Genomic DNA, 25,201 nt, shown 5'->3' with positions numbered 1-25,201 from the left:
AGCATGCAGGAAGCAGGAGGGAAAGGCTGCAATGAAGCAACTCAGAAATCCTGTCCAGCAAAGCAGGGATAGTGTTAGGGAAGCCAAAGCTCCCCTAGGATTGACAATTGCAGGAAACATCAAAGCATGAAGAGCTGCTACGGGTTCAGTTACAGTAGAAGAATATAAAGGAAAATGTTGGCTCACTGCTGGACTGGGCAGGGAATCTAGTAACAGAAGACGCAGGTAGGCCTGAGGAGCTCAGTGCCTTTCTTGGCTTCAGGCTTCACCAACAAGGTCTCCTAGGCTGTTGTGCCCACGGTCAGGACTCCAGAGGAAAAAAAAAATCAACCAAAGGTGGATGAGGGTTCAGTGAGAGATGACTTGCAAGAACTCAACCCACACAAGTCTATGGGACCAGATGGGCTGCATCTGAGGACTTTGAGAGGGCTGGCTGCTATTGCCACAAGGCCAGTCTCTATCATCTTTGAAAGGTTGTGGAGATCAAGGGAGGTCCCAACGAGCAGAAAATGGAATATTTTTGCCTATCTTCAGAAAGGCCACAAGGACACTCCAAGAAGCTGCAGGTCATTCAGCCTCACTTGAATGAGGAGTGTTTCATGGAGTGAATCTTCCCGCATCACATTTCTGGGTACAGGAGGGAGGAGAAGGTGCCTGGGAACAGTCAGCACGGATTTGCTGAAGACAGATCATTCCTCAGCAACCTGATTGCCTGCTGTGATAGAAGACCTGCACTTGTGGAGGAGAGGAGAGTAGTGGCTGTCATTTGCCATGACTTTAGCAAGGTGTTTGACACTGTCTCACACTATATTCTTGGATACAAATAAGGCATTATGATAGGCTGGGTAGACAAGCAGATGAGTGAAAAGTTGGTTGGATGATTGAGCTCAGAGGGTTTTTATAAATGGGTCAGGCTTTATCGGGAAGCCAGTGACAAGTGGAGGATGGAGGGCTCTATACTGGGACCTGTCCTGTCTAACAGGTTCATCAGTGACCTGGAGGACACAGCTCTCATCACATTTGCAGGTGGCACCTCATCAGGAAAACAGTCGTAAGCCCAAGGGCTGCCATTCAGAGGGACCGCAGCAGGCAGGAGGAATGCGCTGTCAAGAACTTTGTGAAATTCAAAAGCAAAACCAATGCCAGGCCCTGCACCTGGGACACACCAACACCCTGCAGTGATATGGGCTGGGCAGTGCCCAGCTGGGCAGCAGCTGTGCAGAAAAGGACGTGGGAGTCTTTGTGGGCAGCAAACTAAGCATGAGCCAGCAGCATGCCCTGGCAGCAATGGAGGCCACAGCATCCTGGGCTGCCTGAAGGAGAGCACAGCCAGGAGATCGAAAGAAGTGATTATTGCCCTCTACTCAACACTCGTTAGAGCACTTACAGATACTGCATCCATTGGGGGCCCTCTGTAGAAGAACACTGCTGATCACTTGGAGTGAGCTCAGTGGCAGGCCTCCAAGGTGGTTGGCATTGGAGCACTTGCCCTGTGAGGAGACGCTGAGGGAACAGGCCTTGTTCAGCCTGGAGAGGGAGAGGCTTTAGAGTGAACTCATAGTAGCTTTCCAATTCAAGGTTATCATCAATAAAGAACCAGGCTTTTGCAGAGTTGGCAGCACAATGAGAGGCAACAAGTATAAGCTGACACAAGTGCAGTCAAAATTGGCTATAAGGAAGAAAATTCAACGAGGATAACGAAGCATTTGAAGAAGGGTCCAGAGAGGTTATGGACTCTCTGTTTTCAGAGGCTTTCAGGACTCTGTTGAACTAAGTCCCGAGAAACTTGTTTTGAATTCAGTGTTGATCACCATGTGAGCAGGAGGTCGGACAAGAAACCTCCCAAGGTCCCTGTGTCATGGACCAAGTCTTCTCTGATCCCATTTCTAGGTAAACAAAGGAGAAGAAGGTGACAGGGAACAGTCAGCATAGATTTACTGAGGGGAAATGATGCCTCACCAACCTGATGGTCTTCTGTGCTAAAAGCACTGTATACCTTGACTTTAGGAAGGCTTTTGACACTTTCTCCCACAATATACTTGCATACAAGTTAGTAGGCAAGTTAGTCAGACAGCAGTGTGCCCAGGCAGCAAGGAAGGCCAACTGCCTGAAACAGGCTGGAAGCCTCCGACAGACCTGATGTCTTTGTCCCCTATAGCTGTTGTCTCTGCCACTGAGGCCTATGAGTAGACACCAGGGCCTCACTGTCCCCTTGTCCCCTGGGGAGCCCAGCAGGTCTCATGTCATTGTCCTGCATCAACACTGCACACCCCCACCCACACACTGCCCCCAGGAAGAGCCATGGAAAACAGGTGGGGGAAAGGATCTCCCTTCCCAGGGTCTCAGTGTCCATGCTTGGATGTTTTGCTTGTAAAACACACCAAGGGTCAACATGGTAGCAGAGCCACCTGCACATTTCCTTTGCCTACCTGCAATCAGTGGTTACAATTTTCTGCTCTAATCAGTCCGCAGTGAGTCTTTGCTGGTAATGGCCCTCAGTGGGATCTATTAATGCTCTGCAAAAGTTTGGGATTTGCTTCTGACTTTGACTTGAACATTTTGCTCAATCTCCTCGCAATAGCTGAGGTTCATGGACTCAGCACCAAATACACCACGGGGCTCATTACAATGCAAAAAGGCCTGATGAACCACGTCTCTCCCTATAATTTTCTTCAAGTCTTGCATGGCTAATTGGAGAAGTTTCAGGAGTGTAGCTGAAAGATGGGGACTTCAAAATATAGAAGTATTTCTGCTTTTAAAGTTATTGCTATTATTATTATTATTACTATTATTATTATTATTATTATCACTATTATTATTATTATCATTATTATCCAGCTTTCAGAATAAGTGACAGCAACATTCTCCAGTTGCTATCAAAGGGTGTCTCTTTATGAAGCCTGGACATGCAGGAAAAGCAGTGTCCCTCATGTCAGACACTGTATGGACAACCTTCCTCCCCATCTCCTTAAACCTGCCATTTCTCTCATCAGCCAGCTGGGAGTTGTACCACTCTGGTTAAAAGCTAACCTTATTCCAGGGAAGCCTGTAGCTTAATGTTGCATCTCATATGTTCCAATTCCCACCTGCTTGCCTTACAGAACTAGCTGCAAATAGACACACAAGGATTTTTTTTAATTGCAAGAGAAAAAATAAAGCTTGATATATAAAAGATAAAGATAATTACACTCCTTAAAGATAATTACACTCCTCAACTGTATGCTAAGTCCAAGCTGCCTCCAATGAGGTTCAGTTTCCACAACAGACAGCCTGACTAGAAATCTTTTGGATAGATAGGAAATGCAAGATAGAAACAGAATTTATTACTTGCCTAGAGGAACAAACTACTGACAGAGCAAGCTTTAAACTCATGGAAATGAAAATCAGCAGCTCGGTATGGAAATGAGCAGAGTGATGGAAGGAGTTGCAATGTTACAGTGCCCAGATAGCGTGCTGTAAAGGGGATGTTGCGAATTGTCAATTTAACCAGGACATGTGGACAGACGAGAGAGAGCCACATGGCTTCTGGGGGTTGTGGGCTGTGCCAGGGGCTGTGCTGCTCTTGGGGATCCCAGACCAGGCTGTGTTTCTGTACAAAGGTCTGGAAAACACTGTGCAAGCCTCTAGAGAAGAGGGATTTTCCTGAGTGTGAAGAGCAACCCAGGCAGGACTCAGGCATGTCAAGGGAAACCCATCCCACCCACACCAAACCCACTGCTCTCCCCAGAGACCTTCCTGGAGCTTTGGGCCAGGAGCAGGAGGGGATGTGGGGACATGGTCATGTCCCAAACTAGCCGCTGTCAGATCTTCAGCTCCACAGTGTGTCACAGCTTCAAGTGAGCTCTCTCAAGCAACACTTCCCATGGCCCTGGTGCATAGAGACAACTTTGGGCAGACACCCAGGAGACAGGGCAGAGAAAGGGCAGAGACCTCAGGGTGCACAGCTGGGCTCACAGCATCACAGAGGGGGTGCCACAGGCTGGAGAAGCAACCCAAAGAAGTAAACGAGTCCTTCCTTTGGCAGTGACTTGGAAAGCCCCATCTCCGACAGTATTCAAGGAGGATGGAGTCTTCCTTCTGCAAGATTTGCAGAGGTGGGAGCTGGTCACCTCACAGACTTCTGAATGAGCCAAAATGCAGGTCCTGAGGCACTGCACCACCTTCCAGGCTCTGCACTGGAGCCTGGACAGCAGCCCTGCAGTGTGTGGGCATGTCCTGAGATGTCCAGGGTCAAAAATGTAGGAGATCCAGGGTGCCGGGGCTGTACAGCCCCCAAGTGAGACAGTGTCCTGGAGCGGATCCAGGGTGCCAGGGAATGTACCCAAGGGAGAAGCACTACCTTGAGGTGACACAGAAAAGCCCATGGACCAACTCACGTCAAAGATGAGAAACAGCTTTCCCCAGGCTCAGCCAAAAGGAAAGCAGTGCAAAAGTCATGGGAAATGGGAAAACCCCCAAATTTGCTACCTGGGTTGGCCCATGGCTTTGGAGCCTGGCAGGGACCAGGGTCCTGGAGAAAGCCCCCTGGATGAGGTGTCTTAAGGGAACGTTTGCTCTTCTCTGGCATATTCTCTCTATCTTAAGCACTGCAGATGGAGGAACCTTGCTGAGGACTTTTAAAAACTTTGGTGCCTAAAGGAGGAAGGCTCTGTCCTGTCCCATATGGTCCTACATACTACTTCTACAAAAAGAGCAAACCACAGCAGAAAGCAGTTTTGAGGCTCACCAAAGCATCTGAGCCAATGGCCACACTTTGTGCTGTTTCATTCCACAAGACTTTGATCCTGGCTTTGAAAAATGACAAACCTTAAACCAGCCCTGAAGCTCCGGCTTCCTGCACAGGTCTGCCCAGGGCAGAGACCTGTCAGTGCAGGGTTGTGGAAGTGACTTCTGCAGTTCCCCATTCTAGATATTTCACAGCCTTTGACACCATCTGGAGACATTCCTGAAGGATTTATCAGCAAGTTCTGGAAAATGACTGGGGTGAAAGGAAGTGACTGCTTCCCAGGACATGAGGGGAAATCTCTCTGCTCTCGCCCTGGCTGTGCATCTCCATGGCAGTGACCTACTGAGCCCCCAGATGACATGAACTGAGGTCATAGTGGGATGTGCCACCTCACACAGAGGTCTCCCTGGTGCCACAGGGGTAACCTCACGTCCCTGCGAGGCCTGGTTGCTGCTGGGCACTGCTCATGTGCTGCCTGCCACTGCCCTTTGGAGCCACTCCGGGGCAAGGAGAGGGGATGGGAGCTGCACTGGGGCCCCTCACCAACAGGCAGAGGAGCAGGGGCACATCAGAGAGTTTTGTGTAATGAGACAGGAAGAGCATCCTTCCTCCTCGTCTGGAGAGGCGAGCCAAGGGCAAGAGGACAACCAAGATGGAGGACTGCTGGACCACTACCATCAGCCCAGACCACAGTTCCTTGTTCCCAGTGCTCCTGAAGCTCTCCACTGAGGGTAAGGGCTTTGGGAGCTCCTTCCTGAGGAGCTGCACAGAGACTGTTAACTGCAAAAAGGACAGTGGAACCTGGGCTGTGGGGGTGGCTGCACACCGCTTCAGGTTGCCACGAGAGCCTGGTTGTAGAGTCCTGACTGGCTGGGGGGACAATGTGGCAGCCAGGACTCCTGCGTCCTGGGGCTTGGCCCTAAGCCCAAAGGATCCTGTGGGGGTGGGGGCAATCCAGGTCCAGGTTTCCCTGGGACTGGGTCCCCGTTTGGGATCTGGCTCTGAGAGGAAAGGGGTGCTGCTTCCCAGAGGCTGGGGTGGTCTGCAGTTTCACGGGGCTCCCAAGAGCCTTCTGGAAATGCCCTTGCTGGCAACCCTAAGGTGTCTATTTCTTTGGGAGAACCTCTGTTCCTTCCCCATGGATCCTCTTCTGCCTTCAGCTTGGCGGAGCATGTTTTCAGCTCGGAGATGCCATCTTCAGATGGCCACAGCCCCTGTCCTCCTGCAAACTGGGAGTCAAACCTCTGCACCCAAAAGACAGCCTGTTTGGGGGAGCAGCTTGGGAACAGGTGGGGGTGCCATCGCCACCCCACCAGGCCCTGCTGACCCCAAGCCTGTTTCTCTGAGCCGTGGGGGGGCAGTGCTGGGGGCAGCCCAGCAGGGACATCTCCCCCGTCCCCTCCCGGCCCCACACCTCTGCTGCCCAGCACCGGCAGGCCCAGAGCTGCTCTGGCCCTGGCTGCCCCGGGGCTCCTCAGCCCTGCGGAGCGACACGCCAGGGCCCAGCGTGGCCCCACAGAGAGCAGCCCCTGCCGGGCCGCGGCCCAGCCCCGCCGGGTGCAGCGTGAGGGCTGCCGAGCCCCGGGGCTGCTGCCCACAACATGGCACCACACTGTTGTTGGGGGTGGGAGGGCATTGAGCCCCAGGACACACAGGTCTGCAGTGTTGCCATGGCATCGCCCCCAGTGCTGCCCTCCAATTGGTCAGCAAGGGGAGGAGGGCAGGCTGGGCTGGACTGATGGCTGCATCAGCCAATGGGAGTGCAGCAGGCTGCTGGGGCCCCGCCAGGGCCCTGCCCCAGGCTCCCTTTTGTCCTGAACAGGGCGTTTCCAGGGCTCGCAGAGAGGCTGTCCCCACGGGTCCCACCGGGCCCCAGCCGCTGTGGCTGCTCCGGGCCTCTTGCTGGGCCGCAGCCCTGCAGCCCTGGCAGCAGCCGGGAGGGTGTTTGCAGAGCAGCTCTGTGCTGGGAGCTGCTGGGCTCCTGCAGGGCCTTGGCAGCTGCTGGGTGGCCAGTGCTGCCCTGGCCGGTGCCATTAGCCCTGCTCCCAGGCCGGGCTGCACAGCTGCTGAATCCTGGCTCTGCTGGTTTCCCCCGCTGAGATGCCCTGGCCGCAGTCCTTCCCCGTGTCTCAGAGTGTCAGGGCCCCAAGCAGGAGAGTGCTTGTTGTCCTGGGGGTGTGGAGGATTTGCTGGGTGTGTTCAGCACTGGGGCAGGAACCAGACTTGGGAGTTGCAGGAAGGCTTCTCCCTCTGCCTGGGACATGAGGCCCTGCTGTCTGCAGCTCCATGATCGCTGCTCCCATGCAATCCTCCTGTTAGGAGATGTTGCCCAGAATTATTGCAGGCCTTTCTCCAATTGCTGAGTTTCACGGGCCAGGTGTAGGTGCTACCTAGGCAGGAGCTGATGTTCTCTTGGGGCAGTAACTGGTCCATAGCAGGTGTTTTGCTGCACTGTGAGCATTGCGAGGCCCTGGGGTGAGTCTGGGTGGCCGCTCAGGAGCTGGCTGAGCCTTGGGGGAGGCAGGGGCAGCTGCAGGTGGCAATAGCCGCGTGGCCGGGCTGCGGGCAGGGAGGTCACGGCTGTCTGCGAGAGCTGGGCCAGGAGATCCCCCGTGTCAAATCAGCTCTTGGTCAGTAGCTGCCAGGCCAGCAGGAGCCACGTGGCTCGGCTGTTGATGATGAGGTCACTTCTGCCGGAGTCCCTGATAGGCCAGCAGCAGGCAGATGGGTGTGGAAGCAGATCATGAGGTCTCCTGGGTCAGAGTACCTGGTAGGGCAGCAGCATGTGCATGGTTGGGGAAGTTATTTTGAGGCAGCTTGTGTCTCTGAATCCCATAGGCCATCAGCAGGCACCTGGTGGGGGTATGGACTTGTGAGATCACTTCTCTCCGAGCAGCTGCTAGGCCAGGAGAAGGCCCATGGCTTGGATGGTGGTGGTGAGGTCACTCCTGGGTTTGGTGAGTGTGCCGGGAGGAGGGATTGACACCTGCAGAGCTCTACAGCAGTATAGAGACGCAACTAGTAAATCAAGCAGAAGCAGATAATATTCCACACCATCTGTCACAAATGTTATTCTACTGCCCCATCATGAATTAGTACTGCTACGTTTAAAATGTGGATGATGTTCACTGGTAAGTGTAGACGTGGACTTTAACCATGCACTTCCTCCTAAATACAGGCTTACAGCCTGCTGCCGGTGGGTGAGGGAGTCCAGCTAGAATTTTTACGCTGCTAAATGAGTGAAGTGCTGGTGTGAGCAGTGACATTGGCAATCTCTGATTTTATGTGTTGGTGTGCTGCGGAATATTCTTCCACATCAAAATACCAGGGGGCTGCTGAGATTTTTCTCCCAGATCAGAAGGATATCTCTGTCCTTTGATTGCTGGAGGTGGGAAGTGAGCAGGGCAGGGCTGTTAGGGACTGTTCAGAGGAAGTCCCCGTTGGAAGGTCTGGGAGGACTGGAAGGGAATGGAAGGGCTGGAGAGTTGGTCTGTGTGTGTTTAGGGGCCCTGGGGGAGCCCTGGCTGCTGCCACGTGTGGTGCTGTGCCCTGTGTGTCCCTGCTGCAGAGGCACGTGTTGGCTCTGGGAGGCGAGGGGTCGGAGGTTTGGTGTGTCACAGTGGTGGGGTGCCCTGTGCTTGCGATGGGTGGTGGCTCCAGTGTCTTTGTACTTATCATGAGAGGAAGTGTCTGGAGAGAGCAGTGCTGTGTGTGGGGAGTGCTGCCAGGCTGGGGAGCTGGGGAGCCCTTGGAGGGGAGGAGGTGACTTGGCTCGCAGGGCCCGGGCTGCCCTGGTGGCCAGAGCCAGGGATGCTGGCAGCCTGCTGCCTTCTGTGCACTGAGGTTCAGGCCTGGATTTTCCTCTGCTCTTGCCAGGATCTCCAGATAGATATTCCGCATAGACTGTGAAATACATAGAAATAAGGAGCTTAGAGTATTTGGAGTATAAGAGGTCATCTTTCTGAAAGGGTTCCTTGTTGGAGATTCTTGAAGTTAACACTTCTGGGATCTGTCCAACCATTTCTTTTTTAGGCTAGAGGCATAGCAGTTGCCTCCCTCTCCTATTAGCAAAGGCTACGGGGGGATACTGCCTGTATGCCTAATTGTTGCAGACACTCTTTTCTTCTCATGTGGCAGGATACTAGAAACTCTTTGCTAATAATGCAGTAGTATCCCCCAATTGCCCTTTACTTAACCACCCAATTACTCCCCCCCTTCAATCCAGTGAATTATAGCTGGGGGGAGAGGGTCTTGAGCTCTTCCTGCTGAAGGCCTCCCTGCTTCGGGGCTCTCTGCTCTGCTCTGCACACTGTGCACTGCCCTGAGCTCTGAAAAAAAACATCCAGGGGCTGACATCCAGCAGGAAACCTCAGAGAGCAGCTTAGATCACATGGGACTTAACAAGGAAGAGGTCTTGGCACAGTGCAGCTCTCAGAGGCACCCTTTCAAGCAACATTGCCACAGTCATTAGCTTTTAAAGTGGGCAAATAAGGGAAACCTCCAAAGATAAAGGATTTCCTCAGAAAATAATTGGCTTTAAAAACACTTCTCCCAGGTGGGCATACCAGAGTGAGTAGTGATGCTCAAGCACTTCCCTGCAAGTCAGCAGGAAATACTTCAGGGGTCATAGCTGAGAACCAGCTTGCAAAGGTGAAGTTGTTTCATGCAAATAACTCAAAAGCACCCTCAGAATTATGTTCCTCTCCTTTCCACATGCTCCTCAGCTGAGCATGTTCTGCAATGTGTCACTGAGCTGGTTGAGGCCTGCAGGTTCTGGAGCTTTTGCCAGGATCTCCAGCTGGGATGCTGACTAGATCCCAGTGTGTCTGCTTTCTCCTAGAGAGAGAAAAAACAAACCCACATAGCTGGGTCATCATGTCCATCAGGAGGCTGAATGGCCAGCAGCTGGCAGTGAGCTTGGAAGGTGACTGTGAGGTTTTTTGTACCTCATCATCTGCTGGGCCAGTATCTGATGAGTATCTGATTAGAGAGCAGGCCCATCTCCTGCTGACACAGAGCCTGCAGGCACAGAGCCCTTGCCCTGCTGCCAGCACTACCCTAATGCAGCCCAGGAAGTCATGGGCTGCCTTTGCCATGTGGACGTGTTGCTGGCTTATGCTGCTGTGTGCTGCCTCCCAGGGCCCCCAAGTAGGTCCTTCTCTGCTGAGCTGCTTTCCAGCCAGTCAGCACGTGGTGTGTCCTGGTGCAAGACATTGCATTTCCCGTTGTGAAACTTCATGAGGTTTCTCTGTACCCATTTCTCCAGCCTGCTGAGGTCCCTCTGAATGGCAGGACAAACATCTCTTGTATCATGCCTGTACTGCAGGAGAGGATTGTGTCTCAGAAGCTTGTACGCTCTTAGGAGACACAGGACCATGCAGGTGACTGTGAGGTCACTTTTGTGTCCGCAGGTGATGGGCCAGGAGCAAGCACATGGGTGGGAAACTGTCTGGGAGGTCACTTCTGCCAGAGTGCCTGATAGGCCAGCAGCAGGTCCATGGCTAGGATGCTGATTTTGAGGTCATTTCTGCCTCAGTACTGGATAAGCCAGGAGCAGGCACATAGCTTAGATGATGTTTATGAAGACACTTCTGCCTGAATACCTGATTGGATGGCAGCAGGCACAGGGCTGGATCATGTCCACCTGAGAAGCTGACATGTCAGCAGCAGGCACCTGGGCTTGGACGATACAATGAGGGACCTGGTATCTGACAGGCTGATAGGCTCTAAAGTTCAAAGGCCAGTTTGAGGCACATCATTGCCATGCAGGTGAGTGTGAGGTCACTTCTGTGTCTGCAGGTGATGGGGCAGGAGCAAGCACATGGGTGGGAAACTGTCTGTGAGGTCCCTTGTGTCTCAGTACCTGATAGGCCAACATCAGGCACATGGCTTGGATGTTGATTGTGAGGTCACTTCTGTCTCAGCATGTGATAGGGCAGCCCCTGGCTCATCAGCAGAGAAGGTGTTTGTGCAGTCACTTCTGCCTGAGTGCCTGATAGGCCACTTGCAGGCACATGGCTTGGGTGTTGTGATGTCACTTCTGCCTGAGTACCTGTTTGGATAGCAGCAGGCATATGGCAAGTCCAGTCCTTCTGAGAAGCTGAAAGGCCTGCTGCAGGCAGGTGGGCTTGGAAGAGGGCTGTGAGGTTACTTGTCAAGGATTAGCTGGTAGGCCAAAAGAAGGCTGACTGGTGGGGACACTATGATGAGAGCAGTTATTTCTCAGAAGCACCTCGGATGGTAGGAGGCACATGACCATAAAGGTGAAAGTGATGTCACTTCTGTCTGTGCAGGTGATGGGCCAGCAGCAGGCACATTGCTGGGAAAGTGGTGGTGAGGTCACTTCTGTCTCAGGCTGTGATAGACCAGCAGCAGACTCATGGCTGGGGCATGTGCATGTGAGGCCCCTTCTGCCCAAGCAGCTGGTAGACCAGTAGTAGGCACGTGGATTGGATGCTGATTGTCAGGTGAATTGTTTGTGAATGCCTGATAGGCCAGGAGCTGGCCTCTGGCTTGGTAATGACTTTGCCATGTCCCTTCTTCTTGATGACCTGATTGGATAGCAGCAGCTCATTTGCTTGGATGCTCCTTGTGAGGTCACTGCTGCTGGAGTACCTACTAGGCTACGCACAGGCACAGGGCTAGGATGTTGACTTTGTGGTCTCTCCTGTCCCTGTTGGTGCTAGGCCAGCAGCAAGCGCATGGCTTGGATGGTGACTGTGAGGTCACTTCTGCTGGAGTACCTGATTGGGTAGCAGCAGGCACATAGCTGGGTCTTCATGTCCATCAGGGAAGCTGAAAGGCCGGCAGCTGGCCCTGGGCTTGGAATATGATTGTGAGGTTCTTTGTATGTGATCAGCTAATGGGCTACTGAGAGGCTGTTGGGCAGCAATTTTGTTCTTGGGTGAACTGTGTCTCAGAAGCTCCTAAGCTAAGAGGAGGACCATGGCTGTGAAGGTGACAGTGATGTCCCTTCTGTCCCTAAAGATGATGGACCAGCAGCAGCAGATGGGTGGGGAAGTGCCTGTGAGGTCGTCTCTGTCTGTGCAGCTGATAGGCCAGCTGCAAGTAGACAGCTCAGATGCTTATTGTGCAGTCATCTATGATGGAGCAGCTGATTGATAGGCCAGTAACAAGCACCTGGCAGTGAAGGTGACTGTGAGGTGACTGCAGTCTCAGCTATTGATAGGCCATCGAGAGGCACATGGCTCGGATGTTGATTGGGAAGTCACCTCTGCCGTAATACCTGATTGGATAGCAGCAAGCAAATAGCTGGGTCATGTCCATGAGAGAAGCAGAAGGGTCAGCAGCAGGCCCCCTGGCTTGATAGATGATTGTGAGGTGACTTCTGTCTGAGCAGCTGATAGGTCAGCCTGTGGCTCAGGCCTCAGGCAGGTTTTTGTGAGGTCACTTCTGCCTGGGGATCTGATTAGACAGCAGGCACACAGCCTGCTGGCATGGAGCCTTCAGGCAGAGAGCCCTGGCCCTCCTGGAACACCCTTCCTAATGCAGCCCGGGAGCAGCTTTTGTCACGAGGACACTTCACTGGTGCATGCTGCTTCATGTTGTCTTCCAGGACCCCCAGGCCCTTCTCTACCAAGGTGCTTTCCAGCCAGTCAGCACCCAGCATGCCCTGGTGCTTGGTGTTATTCTTCCTCAGGTGCAAGACACTGCATTTCCCCTGTGAGGTGACTTCTGATCTCACTTAGTACCTGACTGGATGGCAGCACACGCATAGATGGATCATGTCCACCCAGGAAGCTGACATGGCAGCAGCAGCCACTTGGGTTTGGAACATGATGGTGAGGGTGCTGGTTTCTGACAGGCTGATATTCTCACAATCTCAAGGGCCAGTTTGAGGCACATGGCTGTGAAGGTGACTGTGAGGTCACTCCTGTCTCTGCAAGTGATGGGCAAGGAGCAGTCTCATAGGTAGGACCTCACAATCAACACGGCAGCTGTGTCCCCTTTTTCTGCCTCTCCCCATCCTTCCACCCATATCTCCTCTTGGCTGGGATAAGTGGTGGTGTGATGTGCTTTTTGTCCTCAGAATGGCTCCAGGGCTTCTCCAAGTGCCACTGGATGCTTGTGGTTGGACACCTGAGCTCTGCCTGGAAAGGGGAAGAACTGTCTTCACCATTTCAAAAATATGAGCCCACTTTCATCAGCTCAAATGATTGGCTAATTTTAATGTCAATATTTTCCTGTGATGAAACAGTGGAAACCTTCAGTAGGCTGTGGATAAAATCTCAGTGATCTCTCACATATGTCCACATGTCCTGATCAAATTGGTCATTTCTAAAGGCATCTTTACAGCAGACTGTCTGGACATACGCACTTTCCCTAGTTTCCCAGTTTTCCTCCTCCCCTTGCTTTTTATCATTCAGATACCTCTCAGCTCTCCTGTTGATGCTCTGAGCTTCTGGGAGTCTGAAGCTTGCCTCATTCTTCAACAGTCTCATCATCTCTTTAGTCAGCTGCTTTGTTCTGCTTCTTGTCTATCCTCCCCTATCTATCTGTTGAGAACATTTCAAGGAAAGTTATATCTTGTGGGCAGTGGACCTCACTGGAGGCAGCTTGGACTTGACATAGAGTTGAGGAGTGTCTTTTATCTTTTCTTCAACTGTTTCGAATTTTATTTTGTTTTCTTCACAATTAAGACAAATCCTTCTGTGCCTGTTTGCAGCTAGTTCTCTAAGGAAAGCCAGTGGGAATTGTTGCACATGAGCTGTAACCTTCAGCTACAGACTTGAGTGGGAAAAGGTTAGATTTTGACCAGAGTGATCTAAGTCCCCAGTGGCTGATGAGGGAACTGGCAGGGCTGTGGAGCTGGGGAGGAAGGTTGTCCATACACGTCTCCTATCAAAAACACTGCTTGTCCTACATGTCCAGACTTCATTAGGAGACCCAGTGGGTCAGTATGAATTGGAGAATGTGGGTATCGCTTATTCCAAAAAGTCAAGAATAAAGAAAGCTTCAGAAGCAGACATCTCTCTTTTTCAGGTGCTCATTGAAATCTGCCTAATCTGAGTACACTCCTGGAAACTTTCTAATTAGCCACACAAGACTTGAAGAACTGAGGAAAATAATGGAAGGAGGCATGGCTCCTTTGGGGTTTTTGCATCTTAATGACCCCTCAGCTGTATTTGGTGCTGAGCCCATGAAACACAGTTGCTGAGAAGAGACTGAAGAAACCTCTCAAGAAGTTAAAGTCAGAAGCAAATCCCAAGTTTCTTGGAGTGTTAACAGGTCCCACTGAGGCCAATTACCACCAAAGTCTCCCCAGGGGCTGATTAGAGCAGAAAGCTGGAGGCCTGATTGCAGGTAGGCAAAGGCAATGTGCAGGTGGCTCTGATGCCAAGTCAACCTGGATGTGTGTTATCAAGCAGAGCAGCCAGGCACTGACAGCCAGCCCCTGGGCAGGGTGATCCTTTCCATCATGCATTGCTCAGGGCACTTCCTGGGGACAGTGTGTGGGTGGGGGTGCGCAATGAGAAATGCAAGACCATGATACGGCACCTCCTGGGCTCCCGGGGGACAAGGAGGCAGCAAGGCCACAGTGCTTTGAGGAATGGTGCCTTCTCATGGGCCTCGGTGGCAGAGACACCAGCCATCACCAAGAGGACAAAGACCTCGCTGTGCTGGGAAGTGTCAGCCTTGGTAGTGCCCCAGGCCATCTCCATCACAGGCTGTCCTATGCCTTCCCACGCCTGTGCCTGTTTCCTTGCGTACTGTACACACCCAACCTGCTTCCCCACCTTGCTCTCACCCCAGGATCTCCTGATCTCTCCTGATGTCTCCCGGTCCTCACTCGCTTCTCCTTGAAACACAAAGCCAGGGGCTGACCACAGACTCCCTCTGGGTGACCTGTAGCACCACAGCACTACCCTACGAGTGACATTTCCCTTGACCTCCTGGCTGTGCTCCTGCTCAGACAGCCCACAATGCTTCTGACCTTCTTTGCTGTCAGGCAACGCTGCTAGCTCATGTTTTGCCTCTGTCCACAGGGTTCCTCAAGTCCTTTTCCATAGACCTACTCCCCAGGCACTCAGGCCCCAGGGTGTAACACTGTGGGGTGTTGGTTTCTCCCAGGTGCAAGACCTGGCATTTGTCCTTGTTGAATTCCATGAGGTTACTGACAGCCCATTCCTCCTGCCTGTCCAGCTCCCTCTGAATGGCAGCCCTCAAGCATATGACTGGGCCCCCCGCCTCCAGTTTGGGGTCATCCACAAGTATGATGAGTGTTACCTCCTGCATATAACTAGTACAGATGATAAACAGGACAAGTTTCTGAGGAGATCAGTGATGCTCCACTTCTCCCTGGCCTCCAGGAAGAGTGCTACCCATTCACCGCTGCCCTCTGAGCCTGACCATCCAAGCAGCTTCTACGCATCCGGTTGTCTACTCTTCTAGCCTATAACATTCTAACGTGCATGCAAGAATATTGAGGGAGACAGTGTCAAACACCTTGCTGAAGTCTAGCAAAAAGACATTTACTCTTCTCCATCCCCAAATACCATTATTTTTTCATAGCGGGCAATCAGGTTGGTGTGGCACAATCTTCCCTGGGTAAATCCATGCTAAGTGTTCCCAGGCACCTTCTTCTCCTTCATGTGCCCAGAAATGTGACCTGGGAGGATTCTTTCCATGACTCACTCCTCACCAAAGTGAGGCTGAACTGCCTGCACCTCCCCAGGTTGCCCTTGTGGCCTTTTTTGAAGATGGATGCAACATTTGCCTTTCTGCAGTCATTGGGACTTTGCCCCATCTCCACAACCTTGCAAAGATGGTAGCGAGTGGCCTTGCAGTGACAACAGTCAGCTCTCACAGCATCCTCACATGCAGCCCATCCAACCCCACTGACTTGTGTAGTTTGAGTTCTCACAAGGAATCCCTCAATAACCTCATCCACCACTGGCTGTTTTTTGCCTCTGGAGTCCTGACTAAAGGCACAACAGCCCAGGAGACTTTGCTTGTGGAAAGGGAAGCTAACCATGGGTTGAGTTCCTCAGACCTATCTGCATCTGCTGCTACAAGATTCCCTGTCCTATTTAGCAGTGAGGACACATTTTCCTTTTCTATTCCTTGATTCTTAGTGAAGCAGTAGCAGCTCATCTCCATGCCCTTGACATCCCCTGGAAGTGTCAATCCTAAGTGAGCTTTTTCTTCCCTAACACCATGCCTATGATGCTGGACAATATTTCTAAATTCCTCCTTGGCCTCTCCCTTCTTCCCCCTGCTGTATGCTGCCCTATTACCCTGACTGGTCATGGTGACACTTGTTACCAAGAGCCAAAGACACCGTGTGTGCCATGGCCCCACTTCAGAGCAGAGCCATGCTGGCATAGATAGCAGGTGGCAATGTAATGGTGAAAGGAGGTTCCCACTAAGAGAGCAAACCCTGCAGTGCCCAAGGCCAAGGAGAAACAGAGCTGGGCTGTGCTGAAATGGCAGGAAGGGGTTTGCTGCCTGAGCTGATTCACAGCACCATGGGGCCTGTGACAGAAGTGAATCCATCTCCAAGCAGGACAAGGTGCCTCTGAAGAAGTCTCTGGGCCTGGGCAGCCTGAGATCCAGGCACTCTGTGGACATCATTAGCCCATTCCCTCTTCATATCATCTGGGGGTGAGAAGATGTTCATGGGGCAGAGAGCAGGAAGGGTTTGCGAGTGCAGAGACTAGAGTGGAGACCTTGGTGTGATGTGCCTTTCCCATTTATGCAGCACACTTGGATGCAGATGGGAGGGACTTGGCCTAAAGGCAGTGGTGGGATTCATTTGTCTGGGCACAGGTAGAAAAACCTGAGATAACCTGGGACATTTACCCAGCAACCCCTCCAAAAGGGCATTGTTTTCCCATAGGTCCCACCCATGCAGTTGTGCTAGAAACCCCAGACATCCGACATGGACCTGCCTGTTTATTTTGATGTCATTATACCAAGTGTCTGCACTGAATTACATCAGCAGTTTGCACTGTAGGCATCTCTGTGTGTCTCGGCTTCATAGTGAGTGGTGCTCTAACAGTACTGGGCATCTAGTGTCCTTTGAGATGGGCAAGGAAGTTCCCCATCTCATCCCCACCTGATGCTGCAGGAGGATGGGAGTCACACAGTCACTCCAACAGAGCAGGCAGATACTGGCACATGCCTTGGACCATCTCTGTCTCTTCACATGTCAGCAAGTGTTTGTGTGTGGGCAACTGACTCCCACCCTCCATCTCCAGTGACTCCAAAGGGAGCTTAGACAAGGAGCTCATGGGCAGATCTCTCTGTTGTGCACGCTTCAGTTTGGGCAAGGGGAATCTCAGCTCCTGTGTGTTTGTGGATATAATGGGAGGGACCTGAATCCCACTGCAGCCCAGGGCCTTCTAAACCATCATGAGATGCCCAGATTGTCTCATCTGAATCAATACCTGAACCATGTGTAAGTGAACTCCCTTTTTGTCCCCATCTAGGTGTCCTGCTTATTGAAGAGATGGGAAGAGGGGCTTCCAGAATGGGATGTTTCCACCTCTTGCAAATAACCATCCTCTGATGAGACAAATTGCAATGCTGGAATCAGTCTGCCTTCAGTGTTTAGAGAGGAACCATCGGTGATTATTTTAGTTTATTGCAGTGAACATTTCCCAGGAGGAGGGAGCACGAGGGACAGAGAAATTTGTGTCGTCAGCTGGGCCTCTGCTCCTGAGTGGGGCCAGGCTCCTGGGATGGAGGGAGCTCATGGCAACCTGGCAGCACTGCCCAGACACAGCTGTGTGCAGGAGCAGCTCCTCTGCCAAGAGCAGCAGGGCTGCGGGCACTGCCTGCTGCTGCTGACATGAGATGAGAGAAGGCAGACAGAAGTGCAAGGCAGTGTGGAGTGGGAGGACAGAGGAGAGCTCCTTGTGGGAGGAATCTTCACAGCTCTTTGCACGGTAAGTCTCTGGCTGCAGGGTGATACTACTGAGGTTCCTGGAGGGGTCTTCTGAACGCAGCCCGTAACATGGGGTGATAGGCATTTTAATGCTCTCTCTCCTGGATTATCCAGGGCATAGCAGGAGGAGGAGATGCTTCAGAGCAGGATTCCCTGCCTCAGTATCACAGGGACAGGGCATCCTGCTACCTTCTTCCGGAGATACTGCAGTGGTGTGCTGCTGGGGTGGGCACCCAGGTCTGCACAGGGCAGTGATTCAGAGCAGCATCCCTGTGCCCCAGTTTGCTGTGTGCCCAAGGCAGTGACTCTGCAGCCTGCAAGGGTCAGCACTCAGCCTGCCTGGGGAGCTCCCCACGGTGCTGCAGGGAGAAGCTCTGGGTGGGAGGATCGACCCCTGGCCAGGCAGGTTCGTTCTCCCATCAAGAGGGTGCTGCATGGGCCAAGGCTGCTCACAGCTCTAGCTCATGCACAGCACATGTCCAAGGGGTGTTTGCAAGAGGAAGATCAAGAGGAGGGCTACTTGAAAGGGAAGGAGCTTTCCTTCTGGTGTCTCTGCTTTCCATTTTCTCCCTAATTTTGGCAGGGAGAAAAAAAGAAGAGTGTTCTGTTTTGGCAAGGAACTGGGACTCACAAACCTTCCCTCTCAGAGATCAGGAGGTCTGTGAGAAAGCTCAGCAAACCCCTTCAACCCCACCTCCACCTACAGACAGCATCAGCACCAGCATCAGCTGTGTGGTCTCCCTGGGGTTTATGTTACCTGCTCCTTAGGAACTGCAGGCACAGAGATGCCTCTGGACAGTGCACTGTCCCGGGAGGTTTCTGTAGGGCAGATCTGAGCACACAAAAGGTGTGATGTGGTCTGTGAGCAGTGCCTGGGAAAAGATGTTGGGAGAGAGAAAGGTCCCAGCAGGGACTGCTCCAGGCAACAGAGCTGAGCAGGGAAGGAGAGGGAACTGCTAAGAGAATCATCGTGGGAGGATGGATTTGGGCAAGTCATGGTCAGTCCCTCCAGTGCAAACACATTGCACAGAGCAAGCCCCCCATGTCTCTGCTCCCACCCAGCAGAGCCTCTGCCCTGAGAACTGTGAAATCCAGGCTATGAGCTGCCTCCTCTGCAACCAGACCTCCAGCAGAGGAGAGGGGCATCTCTCCTGCCAGGGGCCTGTTTAGTGCTGCCTGACAAAGGGGCTGAGAGTGACTGCCCTGCAACATCACCATCTGCCAGGTGGCATGCCCAGCAGGATAAGGTGAAGGCTTTCCCGGGTGAAGTCTTTCCCAAGTGCCCCTCTGTCTCTCTCCTTGCCTCCCTTGGCAGCAGGATCATGGTGTTGCTCCTTGGTTCTTCTGTCCATGCTGCCCCTGTTCCTCTCTCGGGCTGTCTGGGGTGGATGGGTTTTCAGCTGCAGTTCAGACACCACCACTGCAAGTTGGGCAACAGAGGGGTCTGCATGGAAGTGAGGGGTCCGCAGCCCCCTTCTAAGCTGTGCAGCCCCAGGAAATGCAGTCTTTTGGGTTCGGAAATGAGCTGATCCTCCCTTAAGGAGAGCCCCTCTGCAGTCCTCCTGGTCCTTTGACCGTTTCCCCAGGGTGTCCTGCCAGGCTGAGAGCTCCAGAAAGGCACTGCTGTCTCATAACATATCTGTAATAGCTGAGAGACCCATGAAGAAAGTGCAGAGATGCTGAGAGTATGGAGATGGTTGTGGGAGGCAGTATATGGGCATCTGAAAAGAGCCCTGTGTCTGCTTGGCTAGAAGGGGAGTGTGGAGACCTCCCTGTGGTGCCTGGAGAGAGGGAGGAAGGTTGAAGATCTGCACTTTGAAACTGGACTCCTCTGCTCTCAGCAGGGGCTGGTTTCCTTTCAGGGCAACAAATGAGTGCGATCGTCCACCAGCTCAATGAGGTGGGAGCACAGGACAGCTGGGAACAAGACTAATAGACAGACCAGCTGTCCTCACGCTGCAACAAGGGACAGTGAATCTGGTTTTCTCAGGACTCACAGTAGAAATGCCAAGGATTTCTCCTTTTGAGGAACACTCCCCAGGGGTGACAAGACCATCTAAAATAAATTAAAAAATCCCAGAAACTCTGTTCCTCAAACATCATTCTTTAGAATGGGGAGTGAAGACGGTGAAAAGCCCTTGTACACAATGAGTGGATTTCACCCGACAGAAACTGTGAGTGTCAGAGCTCATCACCCCCATTCCCCTGTGCCCACTGCTGCACAGCAGGACTGACTCCTCTGGAGCCCATGGTCAGAGGCCACTCAGCCAGTGCAAAGTGGAGCTCAAGCAAGGGAGCTGCACAGAGATGCTCTTAGTAAAGAGAGAGGAAATGTGGGGGATTGTAGGGGAATTGCAACAAATGGGGGCTGTTTTGCTTGAAGACTCTCTCCTAACTGCTCAATGTCTTTTCTCCTTTGGACAGTCCCCCATGCCTGGAGAGAGCAAAATCTCCAACAACAGCTCCCTCAATGAGTTCCTTCTCCTGCCGTTCTCTGACACACTGGAGCTGCAGCTCTTGCACTTCTCACTCTTCCTGGGCATCTACCTGGCTGCCCTCCTGGGCAACGGCCTCATCATCACAGCTGTAGCCTGCGACCACCATCTCCACACCCCCATGTACTTCTTCCTCCTCAACCTCTCCCTCCTCGACCTTGGCTCCATCTCCACCACTGTCCCCAAATCCATGGCCAATTCCCTGTGGGACACCAGGGCCATTTCCTACTCGGGATGTGTTGCCCAGGTCTTCCTCGTTTTCTTCTTCTTTGGAGGAGAGTATTCTCTCCTCACTGTCATGGCCTATGACCGCTTTGTTGCCATCTGCAGACCCCTGCACTATGGGACTATCATGGACAGCAGAGCTTGTGTCCAAATGGCAGCAGCTGCCTGGGCCAGTGGTTTTCTCTATTCTGTGCTGCACACTGCTAACACATTTTCAATACCACTCTGCCAAGGCAACACAGTGGACCAGTTCTTCTGTGAAATCCCCCAGATCCTCAAGCTCTCCTGCGCAGACTCCTACCTCAGGGAAGTGGGGCTTCTTGTGGTTAGTGGCTGTTTAAGCTTTGTGTGTTTCATTTTCATTGTGCTGTCCTACGTGCAGATCTTCACTGCTGTGCTGAGGATCCCCTCTGAGCAGGGCCGGCACAAAGCCTTTTCCATGTGCCTCCCACACCTGGCTGTGGTCTGCCTGTTTGTCAGCACTGGCATGTTTGCCTACCTGAAGCCCCCCTCCCTCTCCTCCCCAGCTCTGGATCTGGTGGTGGCTGCTCTGTACTCGGTGGTGCCTCCAGCAGTGAACCCCCTCATCTACAGCATGAGGAACAAGGAGCTCAAGGAGGCACTGAGGAAACTGTTCCAGTGGGTCCAAGATCAGCACCAATAACTGTCCCATGTGCATCCACTTATCATTCCCAGGATATTTGGCCTCAAGACTGTATTGTTCAGAAAGTTCAAGAATGTGTTGTTCATTTCTCTTTTTTCTTACTTTTCTTTGCTACGCTCTTGCAAAAAAAAAAAAAAAAATAGGTTCATGCCACTCATCCTCAGGAATCTCTTATTTCAATCTCACCCAGAGACTGTGTTGAAGCAGGAAGCCAGGCTTCCTCCTTCACCAGCAGAAATGGGGAAACCTCAGAGCCCCTGGTTTGAGTTGCCTTGGATGCCCTCAGGGCAATAAGGAGAGTTTTCCTTTGCAGTGTCTCTTTCAGCACTGACACCAAGAAACCTCAGGGGCACAGAGTCAGGCTCAGACAAGTATAGTCAGGGTGAGACCACGGGTCCGGTGTCCATTAGGAGAGCTCAGCTCCCCTGGCCACAGTCAGGGTGTGATCTCACACCCCGTTTCTGCGAGGGTGGCAGCCAGCTGTCACCGTGGGCTGGTCCCTTCCCTCTCCTGCGCCCCAACACTACAAGTGGAGGGGGAGGGGAGGGGAGTCAGGCAGCAGCTTGTGGGGACAGACTCCGTGCTTGACAGTATCATCCCCCCCACTGCCACAGCAGGCATTTCCTCTCTGCAGCCTTCCCATGGAGGCTGCAGCTTTCCTGGAGACACATCCACCCACAGCAGCAGGGCTTCCTCTTTTCAGAGTTGTTTTCTTCATTTCCATGATGGCCTTCTGTGCTCTGTGGATATGGCCCAGGAGTTCTCATAACCTGGTGGTGGTAGGCTTGTGTTTCCATGTGCATGTGTCCTGGAAGTACAGGCAGGAGCAGGCAATGGGCACCCTTATGTCAGTCCTGGCCTCCAGAATAACATTTCCACAATAAAAGGGGATCTCCCCTGTGACGTGCCTGAAATCTGGCCTTTCTTCAGGAGATGGAGTCAAAAATATGCTTGAGGGGGTTGGATCACTAAGAGGTCTGGTGTTCTAATTCCGTACTCCATGGGCTCAAGAGGATGAGCTCAGAGTCCCTGGGTGATCTGTTAGGGACCGAGGGCTGCACTCAGAGCTCATTTCTCAGTGACCAGTGCCAGTGGGGATGGGGAATGGTGTCTGAAATGTCTGCCTGGGGCTGTCCCGCAGGTGACAGTGCTGATGACAGATGCCCAACCTTCTGGAGGGGAAATGGAGCCCCACAAGAGCCCAGGGGATGTCCAGGGACAGTGTGTGCCTGGGGGTGGGCAGTTAGTGGAGCCTCACAAAGTGAGGGATGGTTCATGGTGCAGTAACTAGAAGGTAGAGCACTAAATCCAGGTATGCATGGGGAAACGAGGACTCTGCAATCCCCAGAGAGGCAGTGGGGACCCAGAAGTCCCAGGGAAGGGGCCCTGGAGAGTGATTCCTGCACCCTCAGTGAAACACCACAGGCTGGAGCTAGTGTCCCCCCAAACACATCTCCTGCCATTGCCAACATCTTGGGGTCCCTTTGAGCACTGTCCATGGGCACAGACAGGTGCCAGCAGTATCAGTGGTGGTGACCCCTGTCCAGCTGGGTCTGCTTCCCACCCCAACCAGCACGGTCCATGGCCCCACAGCAGGGCTGCTCCATGTGGGAAGCGGAGCCAGGAGCCGAGGGTGCCAGCAAGGCAGGTGGGGCAGGGACCCACTGATGAGAGGTGCCGTTCTGCAGAGCCTGGACAAGAGGAGCAGAGCAGGCTTGGGGATCCTAACCAGGGTCAGGCACAGTCCAGTGATGGCCAGATGGGACTGCAGGGCTCCTACAGCCCTGCTTTGTGTGGGAGGTTGGACTGGAGACCTCCAGAGATCCCTTCCCACCAAAACTCCTCTGTGAATCCATGAATTCTCAGCCTCTACTCTGGCACCACTGGCACGGGGACAAGAGCACCTGGGGCAGAGCAGAATGAGCTCGGCTGGGAGAGCATCAGGGGGAAGATCCCAATGCCCCTCCCTGGCTCAGCCTTGGTGTTTGGAAAACTCCCTCATGAACCCTGAGAGGCTCCATCTGCCTCTTCCAACCTCCCTGTGCTCCTCTCCCATCAGCCAAAGTGGAGTCCAGCATTGCCTGGGGACTCTCTTCCCCATAGGGAGCAGAGGGAGGATCTTCACCAGCCCCACGCTGACTTTTCCACCCCCAGCTTTCACAGTTGCCTGCGCCTGGGTCTGCCCACTTGCCTTCACAATGGTCACAGCTGCACTGAAGCCCATGAAAATCTTGGTGCTCCTACCTTCGAGCTGGCATCCACCCTGAGCCTGGAGCCTGATCAGCCACAAAGGCATCACCCATCCAGTGCCCTGGCCCTGAAGCCGAGAGCAGAGGTCTTTGCCCCAATTTCCCTGCTCCTCCCCTGCTCCCAGCACTGCTACTGCCGTGCCCATGTCAAACCCTCCTGTCACCAGACTGCTCCAGGCCTGAGGCAGCTCCAGCTCCCTCCAGGGCTGCACTGGAGCCTTTCAGGAGCAGGCTGAGGTGGGGCTGGCACTGCCAGGGTGGGTTGGGAGAGGGCAGCTCCCCTCTGACATGCTGAGGCTGGGGCTGGGGCTGGGGCTGGGGCTGGGGCTGGGCACAGCGTTTCCCTGGGGAGCTCCCTGAGGAGCCGCTCCGGGGGATCCTCCACCTCTGCCCTGGCAGCAGCACCAGTGCTCAGGGTGCTGGGGTGGAAGTGCACAGAGGGTGGAAGGGGCACGGGCTGCCCAGGGGGAACATTGAGAACTTGTCCCTGCACACAGGGATGGAGTGAGGAAAGCCAGAGCTCGGCTGGAGCTGGAACCAAAGACCTCAGACATGGAAAGGGCTGGGGTATTCTTAAATGACTCTTAAATGATCCCCTGGAGTCTGAGGGGTCAAAGCACCCAGCCCCTACCCAGCCCAGGCTGTGCCCAATGTGGAGGTCAGCAGACACTGTGCTCCAGGATCTGCTGGGTTCTGGTGCAGAAGAGAGGCCATGCAAGGCTGGTCTTTTCCCCTCTATCAGGATACAGGGACCTGCAGCAGGATGGAGCTGGCCTTATACCACCCCACAGCTGGGTGAGCAGCCAGTGCTGGAAAGGGCTGATGTGAGGGGCTGCTCTGGGACGATGGCCCTGGGGCAGCTTCCCCACTGTGTCCATGCAACACAGGGAACTACCTGGGCTCTCCTCTCCTGCACCCGCCATGTCCTGCTGCCTTTCCCAGCAGACCTACATTTGCCTGCAAGCACATGGCTGTGTGCTCCCACAGTGCCCTTCACACGCAGGAGCTGCCTGCTGGCATTTGTCCTCTCCCAGGCCCTTTCCAGACCAGCCCAGACCCTCCCCAGCTCTCCCCACCTCCCCTGCCCTCTCCCCAGCCCACCCAGCACAGCAGCCCAGGCTGGGGTGGCCCCACAGCAGTGCCTGTGGCAGGGGGCTGCAGAGCTCTGGGCACTCACCCCACAGCCCCAGCCCCTCTGCAGGGCACAGCAGCTGCTGGGGGGCAGAGAGGGGTGTCAGCCTCCCCAAAAACCCCCGGGCTGGGGACCAGCAATGGCACAAGGAAATGGAGGCCAGGCACTCCATGTCTCCACTGCTCTCATGAGCAGAGATCCTTGACCCTGGCTGCCTGCAGCCCCTCTGGGCAGCCCCTCTCCCCAGCACAGCACTCACTGCCCACTCCAGGCACATGCTGGCCCTGGAGGCCCCCCTGTGATCCCTGGGTGCCTCCATTCTCCCTTCCAGCAGGATGGGCATCTCTCACCAGCCCTGTAACATGTGAGACAGTCTCCAGCAGAGACCTCTTGACCACTCACCCTCTCCAGGGGCACTGGGCACCTACAGGTGACAGCTGAATCCAGCCCTCATTCCCTGACATATCACTCTACAGGCTGATGCACCTTAGCCCATGCAAAACCCAGGCACAGCAACAGGGCTTTCTGGGTGCAATTCTCTAAGTGCATTCCTGGCTCCAGCTTGGGAAGAAGAGCCCAAACTTCAGGCACAGTACTGAGAAAATCCCCTTTTATTACAGAGATGCTACTCGGGAGGCCAGCTCTGACACAGTGGTTGGCAGATTTACAAAAGGTCTCTCAGTCAAACAGACTGGCTTTGTGCTGCTGGAGAAGTGGTTTGAATTCAAACGTTTCTGTACAAACATGGATATCACAGGGAGAATGGCCAAAGCACAAGAGTTGTCTGAGAAAATTAGAAA

General features: G+C 53.5%; 1 protein-coding gene across 1 annotated transcript; it reads left to right on the top strand.

The window, feature by feature from the left end:
• Positions 1 to 20,066: 20,066 nt before the first annotated feature.
• On the top strand, positions 20,067 to 21,020 carry LOC135325743 (olfactory receptor 14A16-like). Its single transcript, XM_064503745.1, has one exon. It carries the CDS (start codon positions 20,067 to 20,069, stop codon positions 21,018 to 21,020), a length of 954 nt encoding a protein of 317 aa, XP_064359815.1.
• Positions 21,021 to 25,201: the final 4,181 nt, after the last annotated feature.

Source organism: Dromaius novaehollandiae, unplaced genomic scaffold, assembly GCF_036370855.1.
Source record: "Dromaius novaehollandiae isolate bDroNov1 unplaced genomic scaffold, bDroNov1.hap1 HAP1_SCAFFOLD_56, whole genome shotgun sequence".
Taxonomy (NCBI): domain Eukaryota; kingdom Metazoa; phylum Chordata; class Aves; order Casuariiformes; family Dromaiidae; genus Dromaius; species Dromaius novaehollandiae.
This window is presented reverse-complemented; position numbering and strand designations above follow the sequence as displayed.